This window comes from Typopeltis vanoorti, chromosome 8, assembly GCF_054136105.1.
Source record: "Typopeltis vanoorti isolate ZY-2024b chromosome 8, IOZ_Tvanoo_1.0, whole genome shotgun sequence".
Classification (NCBI taxonomy): domain Eukaryota; kingdom Metazoa; phylum Arthropoda; class Arachnida; order Uropygi; family Thelyphonidae; genus Typopeltis; species Typopeltis vanoorti.
The window spans coordinates 14,441,805-14,454,362 of NC_143556.1; the positions used below are offsets into that span (position 1 = coordinate 14,441,805).

At 34.9% G+C, this 12,558-nt stretch overlaps 1 protein-coding gene across 2 annotated transcripts in view; it reads right to left on the reverse strand.

Annotated features, from left to right (window-relative positions):
* The window catches only part of sws (patatin like phospholipase domain containing sws), a 945,916-nt gene that overhangs the window by 110,606 nt on the left and 822,752 nt on the right, over positions 1-12,558 (reverse strand). For both annotated transcript variants that reach the window (XM_090396526.1, XM_090396525.1), the window contains exon 29: positions 10,553-10,701. In XM_090396526.1, the coding sequence (XP_090252652.1) occupies positions 10,553-10,701 (149 nt within the window). The remainder of the gene's footprint in view (positions 1-10,552; positions 10,702-12,558) is intronic.

A 12,558-nucleotide genomic window follows, 5' to 3' on the forward strand; every position in this document is an offset into this window, starting at 1 on the left:
TGATGTAAATATGAGGGTTGTTTGAAAACATTGGTAAATTTCCAATAGATAGCGACACAATTCGTTTATTCATACCAGTGTCGGCACGTATCATCTTTTTTCATGATCCCTGGCAAAATTTTAGCCACATGTGACATGTATGCAAACATTTAAAATGACCATGTTTAAATTTTTCATAAAAATGAAGAAAACGAGTTTTGTGCAGTGATAAAACACTTATTTGAGAAGTGGACGGCCATGCAGATGAAAGCCAAGTTAGATGCAGTTCATGGGGATTCTGCACCAGTATTAAGGACCAGTACTATTTATTTTTGGATAAATGAGTTTAAACGTGGTCATAAGCCCATCGAAGATTGTTGGACTATTTAAAAGAACTGAAGAAAAAACGGCCAAGAATGGTGCAACCCAAAAGTGCTCTTTCATCGAGACAATGCACCGTCCCACACGCGGCTATTACAATGGCAAAACTACACGAATTGAGGTTCGAATCGGTTCCACATCCAACATATTCTCCAGACTTGGTCCCGTATGACTTCTTGTTCCTAAACTTAAAATTTCACTTGGTAGGAAAAAATTTTCTTCAAACGAGGATGTCATCAAGGCTGTCAATAACTATTTTGTGCAATTTGACAAATCCTACTTTTTAGATGGGATGAAAAAATTGGAAACTTGCTGGACCAAATGTGTAGAATTCAAGGAAGACTATGTTGAGAAATAAAGGTGATTTTTTCCAAAAAATGTGTTTAACTTATTTTTTTTACCAAACTTTTAAAACAACCCTCATATCAGTGTGTACCACCTGGCAGTGTGGCCAAAGGACAATGGTTGTCAATTCAGTGTTGTAAAATGTAAGATAATGCATTTTGAGATGAAAAGATTACAGGTACTAGTTTACAAGAAATTGCATGAGATGCTTTGAAAAGGTGCACTTAAATGAGGTATCTGAAGGTGTTCGTAGAGTTCATAGAATGCATAAAGTGGAGAGAAATGGATGTGCAACCTTATTAAGCAAGAGACCTATAAGATGATGATGATGTGGAAGGAGAATAAGAGTGAGAGGAGTTATGAAATATTATGTATATCGGTACTCCACAGAGTTGGAAGATGCACTCCATCCATTAACACAATACTTATCATGCATCTCCTAAAACCTATTCACTGTTGGGGCACTCACAACCACCCCTGGCAATCCATTCAAAATCTTCAAGTAAAGAACCTAGTCTGTACACGCCTACTACCCACACTCTTAGACAACTTCAAAGTGTGACCCCTTGTTTAACTTCCTCTACCCATGTATTAAAAAATTTCTTCTGTGTCAATCTTATAGAATTCCTTTAGTAACTTATAAGTGTATCATATCTACTCTCCTCTGCCTGTCAGCTAAACTCTGCAACCTGCACACCCTCAATCTGTCCTCGTGGATGACATTCTGTAAACCTGTCAACACAATCTTGGTCACTAATTTCTGAATGATCTCCACTACCTCTGATCTACAAGAAATGCAGGTGACCAAATCTATACATAGTAGTTAACATGTGGCCAAATTAGTCTCATAAAGAGGGATGGATAATAACCTCCTTATCTTTATCAATATGTTTTCAGCATCCAAGTAATTCTCTGAGCTATTTTGCCAACTCTTGCAATATGTCCTCTGAATATCAAATCTCTATCCACCATCCAAAGATCTCTGGCCTCATTACTGATATCTGCTTCTCATTCAGTAACTGACATCGTACTAAAGCTAGCATTCTCTTTGGTTTGTCATAATTTTCTGCTTTGTTGTTTAGCATGCATCCTGTCCTAATTAGAATAGACATATAGTTAGCTACTTCCCAGGACAGTGTACATGATCACTATCACATTCTTAACTGAGTCATCTTCTGATGCTATAAACAAATCTAATACTCACTGATCTCAAGTTTCTTGTTTCACATGCTCCTTAAGAAAGATTCCCTTGCAACAGCTCAATAAATTTCACTTGATTCTTATAATATTTCTCTTCTACCCAATCAATGTATCCAGGGTATTTTGGCAATACAATTTCTTCATCCACAGAAGCTGAACCACAGGGTCTGTAGCAACATCCCACTATATTTTATTCTATTAGCCTTAAACTCACTAATGCATGAAGCATTATTAATACATTATTGCTTTCTCCCCTAACTGGACACAAATCTTCCTTCCATTCATATTACGAATTTCAGTACACTTGTTGAAACGATTATTTTACTTATTAATAAAACAACACTTGACGTTTTGACCCATGTATTGAGGTCATCATCAGAAAGATACATGTGTATAGGAAACCAAGCTACATGCTCTTGTTGGATCCTACTTGTTCTTAATCTATACTTTGGATCCGACATGATTACAATTACGATGTTCTTAACTAATTGATAAGTTGTGAGTTGATTTCTAATTCAAATATAGAGAAAATTTATATTTATAGACTGCGCCACTCTATATCTGAATTAGTTCAAGAATTGAAGACAAATCAAGTTTCAACTATTTCTCCTTAAATATATATACTGGCTGAGTACATTTGACTTACTTAATTTACCTGTTTTGGTTCGAATATTTTATGAATGGTGCAGTAAAAGAGATTCAGGCAAAATACAACTTTAGATAAACAAAAACAAACATTTAATTTTAAAATCACAAATTTTACACTTAAGTTTAAATCAGTAATTAAGATATCACAAACATTTTAACTCCTCAGGTAAATTCAATCATTCAACTCATACAATGGTAAATCTGTTGTCTCTATAATACAGTTTTCTCACAGTTCCTTAAGTTCCAAATACAACAAAAATTGCAGTAATACTTCTTCACAAACAAACACTTTTAAATATACACTTTAGCTAATTCTCTGCAATAGTTACTGTTAATATAAGGAAATTCTAGGATGAAACTCGCACACTTCTCTGTATAGAAATATTAACGGTTGGAATAATCTTACCGATAATCTTCTATCTTCATCTACTTATACATATACACTTTTTATAACTGTAAATACTTTAAACAGTAAATGGCACTCATTAAAATAATTCTTCTAAGCAATAACTGAATTAATCATCCGTCACAATACACATAAACAAACATTGTTGCATAAAGTATTACTGATCACTCATGAAATAAGGCAATACACAATAATTCCTTAACTTTAGGTTTTATATACACAGTTGTTCATTCCTCTGGCATTCAATTAATTCTTTAGGCACTATGCACGGCTAACGGTAAACTTCAATTTTACAGCCTCTACTATTCTAGTAGCTCCGTGCTTTATTTCAAGATTCTGTGTGTCCTTGACAGGTCGGCCGTGAAATTAAATATCAACTCAAGTATCGCTAGTCTATTTAGTAGTCATTCAGTTGTCTTCTGTAGCTATAATTGTTATTTTACATTTTCTCTTTAACTCTTTTCAATAAACCTTCTCCTCACGTGGTGTTCCAAAATGTGGAAGCTATCTAACATACGTTTCCATGACAACAAAACAAAACATAATAAAATTGAGCTATTACATAACGTTAAATTTCTACAAATAGGAATAAATAGAAAATATTTACATTTTAATTAATGCGCAGTTAAATTATCAAATACAAGTTCTTATAATATTAATATAGTAATAAATAAAATAGCTTAATAATATTTAATACAGTCTTTTCATTATTAATACATATATCTTTGATTAAATAATTAAATATTAGACAAAATTAAGGTAGTTATATGAATATTAAATTGTAAAATAAGTTGTTTACATTAAATAATATTTACACAAGTCTTGCATGGTATATGGTATATTATGTTAAATGTGAATGAAAAAAACAAAAACAAAAATATACAAAACAATTTCATTCACAGTTTAACACTCTTGCACTCTATAAAGGTAAATTAAATTTATGCTGTTAATTAATCTTTTTCTTATCCAGACCTTTAGCAATAAAAAAAACAAAACATAAATAATTAAATAAAATAAAAATTAATAAATAAAATAAATAAAAAACTACAATAAACGCTGCTAAAGACCTCCTGTACTAAAATTCTTCTGGATTTGCACAGTTCAAGTTGCTATTGAATGTTAAGGGAAAAAAAAAAATTTCACCAAGTCTTCTTGTATCGAGATTTTTCTTTGGCTTGTTCTGGTTGCTATAAAGGTTGCAAATGGGTCCTCCACATTCTTGGAATGGTTAGACTATCATTTTTGTTCAGATTTGGATTATGTTTGAGCATTTCACATGCTTCCTTAATTTCCCTCTGGAACCAGGTTTTGGTGCAGTGTAGGGACTTGGTACCTTTCCAATCAAATTTGTGGTATGTTTGGAATGAGTGGTCAGAAAGGCTGGTTTTTCCAAAATGGAGGTATTTAATGTGTCGTTTGTGTTCGTCCTTCCTAACTGGGATGGTACCCTGTTTCCCCTATGTATGGTAGGTTACATGTGCATTGTATTTTGTAAACCCCTGGGTGGGCTAGGTGTGGAAGAGGATCTTTGGAAGAAATGAGTAGGCATCTTAATTTTGTCGGAGGTATAAAGGTGGTTTTGATGTTGTATTTGTGTAGTGTTCTGTCTATTTTTTCAGAAATGCCTCTAACATAAGGTATGGCAATAGCATTCTTTAAATCTTTTTTATTTTTAGTGGTATCTCTGCAGAGGATCTTGTGAATAGTTTTTTTACTGTATCTATTTTTTATAAATGAATGGTTGATGATCTCGTATTCCTGGTTAATAGAGCTTGTTCATTTCAACAAATACTTTGAGCTCTTGTTTAAGGGTGCTTATGACCTCAAGTTTTTGTGTTGGGTGGTGATAAGAATTTTTTTGTATGTACTGGCCTGTGTGTGTGTAGGTTTGTGGTAGACTGAGAAGGAGAGACAGCCTGAGGGAAGACGTGTGACAAGTGTATCTAGGAAAGGAAGAGAGTTATTTTTTCTATTTCAATGGTGAACTGGAAATGTTTGTGTTGTTTGTTTAGGTGAGTAAGGAATGTATTCAGTGCTTTGTGGCTGTGGGGCCAAATGGTGAAAATATCGTCGACGTATCTGAGCCAAATTTGGGGCTTTAGGCACACTGACTCTAGAGCTAGTTGCTCAAAGTCTTCCATATAAAAGTTAGCTATTGGGGGGAGGAAAGTGGTGAGCCCATAGCTGTACCCTCTTTTTGAAGGTGAAAATTGTTTTGCCACACGAAATATTCGGAGCAGAGTATGTGGGCTGTGATGTCGTATGGAAAAATGTTCTGTAGAAGCAAGATAGTATCACTGATCGGGACATTGGTGAAAAGGAAAGTTATGTCAAATCCGACTAATAAATCTTGGTCATTGAGTGTAATTTTTTAATTTTGTTTATGAAATGTGTATTTTTTATGTAGGAAGGGGAATGACCTACCAATTCCTTGAGTGTGGCTGCTAATTTTTTGGCTAAGTGGTAATTCAGGTTGTCGATTCTTTCACAAATCGGACGAATCTGATATCATTAATAATATCCTCCTCTTCTCCTATCTCTTCTGTCCTTCCTAAAAATACTATACCCTTTATGCTCAATTCCACTTACTACAGCTGGTTGATAGCCAGGTTTCACTAATACCAATAATCTTATGCCAAAACAATACTCACTAAGGCAATGAACTCTACTCTCTTGTTTTTGATGCTCCTGGCTATTTCACACACACACACACACACACACACACACACACACACACACACACACACACACACACACATATATATATATAGTCTGCTTGGCTTAGTCAGGCAACTTTGTTTTCTGTCCACAGATACACTCAAACAGTCTGAACCAAAGTGTAAATTTCCTCTTTATGAGATTCATAACCATAATAACATTCATATTATTGTTGATTTGCATACCATAAGTTATACAGACACACACACATTCACACCTTTCTTTCCATTATGATCTAGTTTCCCTGATTCTCTGTATTAGATCTCAACTCAAATTCTTCAGGCTCCTGATGCAATCCATTTAAATGTAGGTCATCCCTCTTATACAAATTTTTTCCACCATCAAACTCACACCATACATCCAAAAAATCGCATCCATTCCAGTCTGCTACAGCCCTTATGCAATAAGGCGGTAGCAGACTGGAAGTGTCTAATTATAGGCCAGTTTGTGTGTCATCAGTAGTTAGTAAGATCTTGGAGAAAGTAGTGAGGGACCATATACAGCATTGGGCAGATGAGGGTAATGTTATCAATGAGAGTCAACATGGATTTGTGAAGGGGGGCACTCTTGTTTTAGCAATATGCTAGCCTTTTATGATAAAGCTACAAAAGCATTAGATGAGGGAAAGGCATATACTGCTATTTCCCTAGACTTAGCAAAAGCATTTGACAGGGTGCCACATGATAAACTGATATTCAAGTTGCAGCACATGGGTCTGGATCTCAGATTGGTCAGCTGGATTCAGGATTGGCTGTCTGATAGGTATCAGAGAGTTGTGTATGGTGGAGCAATATCAAAGAGGCAGAAGGTTACAAGTGGGGTTCCACAGGGCTCAGTACTGGAACCTATATTGTTTAACCTTTATATCAGTGACATTGTCCATGAATTGCAAGGGGATATTCAGTTGATCGCAGATGATGTGAAGCTGGGAAGGGTTATTAGTAATAGTGCAGATGTGGTAGCCCTGCAAGAGGATTTGAATAAGCTAGATAGATGGGTAAATGAATGGGGGTTTGGTTTAATGCAGCAAAATATAAGGTCTTGAGGTTTGGGACACATCGATGGGACGCTGCATACTCTATGGGATGAGTTAAACTAGAGGAAGTAGGAGAGACAAGAGTTCTGGGTTTGATGATTGATAGAAACCTGAAATTTAAGGGACATATTGCAAAGGTAGTTAAGGTAATGCAGAGGATTGCTGCAATAATGAGAAGGACACAGAGATAAAATGGTTATCATTCCGTTGTATAAGACTCTGATCAGACCACACTTAAACTATTGTTCTCAGATCTGGTTCCCAGGATTTGAAGGGGATAAATTAACTGTGGAAAGGGTACAAAGGCAGATAACAAAGATGGTGTCAGGACTGTATAATGTTAGTTATGAGGATCGGCTGAGGGAGTGTGGACTGCAGAGTTTGGTGGATATAAAGAAGGAGAGGTGATATGAATGAGACTTTTAAACTGTTGAGAAGTGGTTACAGGGTTAACACTGGGGAGTTCTTTTGCTTGGTTGAACAGCAGGAGGGAGTCATGACAAGGGGCCATCCCTGGAAGTTACAAAAGGAAACTGTGAGAAAGAGGGTGAGGGAGTGGTTTCTTTGCATGGAGAGTGGTTGAACCATGGAATGCATTGCCTGATGGAGTGGTGAGAGCGAGAACGGTCAATGCATTTAAGGAGTGGTATGATAGACTTTGTGTTTCCTAGGAAGGACCTCCCTCGATGAATCTTTTGACTCCATGGAGGCCTGAATAATAATAATATCTGGATAATAAACTAACAATTTTTATTTCGAATTTTCTTCTTTGTTTCTTCCAATAAACCTTTCATATTCTCTCTTATACTATATTTATTGGTACTTAAATCATTAGTTCCAACAAGCCCTATCATTTCTTTTACTTCTGTAATCTATTACATTTGCCTTATCTTTAATTTTTGCTTCGGGGAAGATCAAAGTAGTGATTTCATCAGCAAGTGAAAATTTCATATTTGAATCACTGTACCATATTACTTTGTTTTTCTTATATATGTTACAACTAACTTACCTCATTGTTAGTATAATTTCATTGTTATCGTACCTGCGTCAACATTTACCTGTTTCTTCTTGTTCTGCTCACTTTTCTTATCATGTCAGAATTTCTTTTGTTGTTTCTTGAATTTTCTAATTTTCTTGTCGATTGTCTAATAATCTATTTTAATCAGGATATTTCAAGTATTATAATTTATATGAAGGTTAATGACTTTACATTATTTGGCTTAGTATCCCATAATGCAAACCACATATCCTTATGGACAAGTATAATGCTGTGCATTATGGGAAGGCTCACTACCCAGACTTGTTCTGACCTTTATTGAGGTCTCATCAGTGGGAGCCATTTCCAGAAGTGATACCATGGCTGAAGTAATGCAGAAGTCATATTTCCATATACAAGTAGCCATAAGGCATCACACCTTATTACTAAAATACTCTGAAATATGACTTCTGCATTACTTCAACCTTGGTATCACCTCTGTGTCTGGTTCCTACTGATGAGACCTCAAGAAAGGTTGAAACCGGTCTGGGTAGTGACCTGTTCCCATAATGCATAGCATTATACTTGTCCGTAAGGATATGTGTTTTGCATTATGGGATATAGAACAGCAGTTGACTCTTGCCAAGTCAACTGCTGTTCTGAATCTTTGGGGCATTGTTGTTTATTATCTTTACCTTCTTTTGGCTCTTTGTTTCCAAATCAAAATATTGTACATTTACTGTAGTTGTACTTATGCTCTCTATAAATCCTAGGTTCTCCAGAGTTCTTTGATTCTTTTTTCTTGTTCTTTCCATTTTGTTGTTCCTGATTTGTGATGGTAAATTTTTATTTTTGAAAATTTAATTTAATTTCTTTTATAATAAACTTTACCTAATGATCATGTATTGTTCACCTGTATTATTGTTTACATCGATAGTCTCTTACAAATGAACAGACTATACACTGACCAAAGTCTAAACATATTCTTGTTGAGAACAATTCCAGGTGCTCAAGCTATTTATTGCAATCCTTAACACACAAAAAATAGGCAATTGAATAAATGTCGTCGGGTATTTAAAATTGGGTTGTTGCAAATGAAATGGCCGTTGAATGACTGTCAGGTTTCTACTGGTTGCTGAAGAAAGCAAACACTGAGGTATATGCAAATTTTTTATGTCATGTGATAGTGTCACACGTGGGTGATGCAATTGTAGTATTTGTTTCATTCAACGAGCATTAAACATTGAATACTACCGACATCAAGTCAATCATGGAACCAGTCAATTAAGGTTGCTATACCTTTACGAGTTCAAATTGGGAAATTCTGCAGCGGCTGCAGTAAAAAACACCAATAAAGCATTTGGTGGAGGAACAACTAATGAGAGATCCACTCACCGTTGGTTTGCAAAATTTCGCTCAGGAGATTTGAGGCTACAAAACGAACCCTGTGGCCATCGTCCTTCTTCCATTGATTCGAATGAATTAAAGGATTTAATCGAATCAGATCCATGACAAACTGTACGAGAGATCACCCAGACACTAAACGTACACTTCTCAACTGTTTCACAGCACTTAGCAATAATAGGAAAAGTAAGGAAGCTCAACAAGTGGGTGTCTCATGAACTCACTGATGAAAACAAAGCACGGCGCTAGGAAGTGTGCTCTTCTCTCTTAAGAAGTAAAGAAGAAAGGTTCCTGCAGCGAATTGTGGCTGTGGATGAGAAGTGGATATTCTACAACAATCATACACATTCATTGCAGTGGTTGGGAGTGAAAGACGCTCCAGGAAGGACTCCAAAAGGCACCTCTGCATCCAATGAAGATGTTTATTGTATGGTGGTCTTTTGCTGGTGTTATTCATTACTCATTCCTTCCACGAGGTGAAACGATAAATGCAGCTCGATATTGTACAGATATGCGACAAATGCATGACAAATTGTGCCTTAAGCAACCAGCACTTGTGAATAAACATGGAGTCCTATTGCTTCAGGATAACGCCCGACCACATACGGCACAACCATACAGCAAATCAACAATTTGGGATACAAAATTGTGCCTCATCCTCCATACTCTCCTGACATTTTCCCAACAGATTACCATTTTTTCCGGCACTTGAGCCATTTTTTTGTCCAAGAAATGCTTTGCTAATGACGCATCAATTTATCAGGCAGTGGAGGACTTCATCACTTCCAGAGACACTGATTTTTACAAATGTGGTATAAATGACCTTGCCACACATTGGCAACAATACATTGATGCTGCTGGAGATTACTTTGATTAAACAGGTATTCTTCTTTTTATTCTCTTACTTTTCAATTGTCCTTAAAATCGGCCATTTCATTTGCAACAACCCAATATATATTTTGAATTCTCTCGGTAAATTGTCAATCATTTAAGAATAGTTGAATGTTATTTTGTTAGCAATACTATATTAAAAGAATTATATTAATATATTAGTACCTAACTTGGCCCTTAGAAATTATGGGCCTGGAGAATCTTACCCCCCTTTCCCTCTTTTCACGATGGACCTGCACATCAGACTACAGATGATGGCAAAAATGTTTGGTTACATGAGTGTTATGTAGACAGGTGCACACTGCATATGGAAATCAAATTTCATATTCACCATGAATAGGAATTCATAAGAAAGGAGGAATTATTATTAGTATGATCCTCAATGGAGTCAAGAGACTCAATGAGGAAATAAAGTTAATCTTCATATGCATTTCATACAAATGTATCCCTTGCAAGTGCAGTTTACATTTTCACATTACTGTTCCTGATGGTGCACCTTCCTACAATATTTTTATTCTATTTATAATCAATTTATATCCAATGAAGAAAAAGAGAGTAAACAGCTTACTCTTATTGACTCTGCCCAAGGATTCCATCTTTTCCAAAGAAGCCACCATCCACTTAGTGTATCACCATAGTTACTAAGGTCAGTTTCATCCTGACTTCCAACGTCTATTGCAATAATTGTTTCAGCACCTCTTTCTTTCATGATATCAGCTAAAAATATAAAATAACCAAAAGAATTTAAATGTCACTGGGGTAAATATAATTTGTGTGTACACATACATAAAAAGTAATTGAAACGTATCTTATTAGTACAACCCAAAAAGATGAATACTGCTTCTCAAAGGAAACTTTTTTTTTTTTTTAAGTTATCTGGTTACCTACACATCAGCAGTAAATAAGACAAACATACCGTATTTTATGCCTTATAAGACACACCATTGTATTGGATACATCGCATTTTTCATGTTGAATTCTTAGAAAAAAAATTCTTTGCAGTATAAGATGCACGAAGCCTTAACCAATAACATTTTTTTACCCTTTGAGTCAACAGTTTATTCAAGAGCACATCAAAAGTCAGAGAAAAGTCATTTATGATGAATCTATGAAACTCAATAATTTTATTTTCAAATTTGTCTGGAATTTTTTAATGATATTTTCATTTTTGCACGTATGCATAAATCATTTCTTTACATAAATCTAAAGCACCATGATGGTGATCCTGTAAAATCGACTATATTTCTTTCTGTCACCAATCATTTTGCTCATTGAATAATCATTTCGGTAGATACATAGCAACTCAATCTTCTTTGATCCATTTTCCAAGTTTTTAATTCATTTTTAATTTCTAGCCATTTTGCTGGTTTTCTGCAGAGATTGTGTATTTTAGAATCTGATTCCATTAATTGCTGCTCTTGTTTCCTACAAGTTTGTACCATTTTCTCTGTAGGTGGATGCCCAAAGTGCCTATCTACTGCCCTTATTGCCATTCTTTTTTGCATACTCAATCACACTATGCTTAAACACAATCATATCACGATGTCTGTCCTTCGTAGAATCTATGGGTTATAAAAAAATTTAAATATAATAATGTATTAATTACCAGTTTAAATACCTGCCATCAATGAACATGCAAATATTCAAACTGATCACATATTAGCAATAAGCGATGATGCACCAGTTTATAAGATGCATTCGGCTTATAGGACGCATCCTAATTTTCAGCTAAATTTAGGTACAAAAAAGCATGTCTTATAAGACAAAAAATACAGTATGCACCACTGTTCTCATACCTTCCAGAAATTGCATTTTAATAGTTGACAATTAAAAAAATATTTTCTTTTAAACTGAATTAAATTGAAGAACTAATTGAAAAGTCGATCAATTTTATAAACTTACATGATATTAGCAAATAGTATGTTTTGTGCAATGAAAAACAAAATAAATTCCTTCCTGTCAAAAGGAATCAAACATAAGATTATGGGGATAAATTTTTTTTCGGTTGTTGATTATTTTGATTTTTTTTTTAGTATTTTATTATTTTGGTTTATGTTAAACTGAAGTTTTATTACAACATGGTAGATGTTTCATATTTTTTTAATAATAAATGTATGAGGACTGTAATTAAAACCTTAGCTAATAATTTACGTAGACAGATTTTGTTCTCTGGTGTGAGACCACCTGAGTGCTTATTCGCTTATTCAAGGGCATGAAGTAGCTTGAAAAAGTTCCATGTTTAGCCATTAAAATAAGAGAACTGAAGTATCAAACCATTAATCTCTTACTCCTGGCCTTTCTGGCATAAAATACTCATCCTATTCATACAACAAACCTTGCAGTGCTCAAATATCAAGCTTCAACATCATCTACAAAAAATTCTGTCCTCAAAGAGGAGGAGACAAGAGATCTAGTGGTGGCTAGGTAACTGAAGATAAGGAAACAGTGTGAAAGTTGTAAGGGTTACCGAAAACTGCTGTTATAATGTCAAAAATGCTGACATGTACAGATAAGGAGGTGATAGCACCACTGTCAAATTAGTGCCACTGAGCTAATTAGGCCTCACTTTAATTT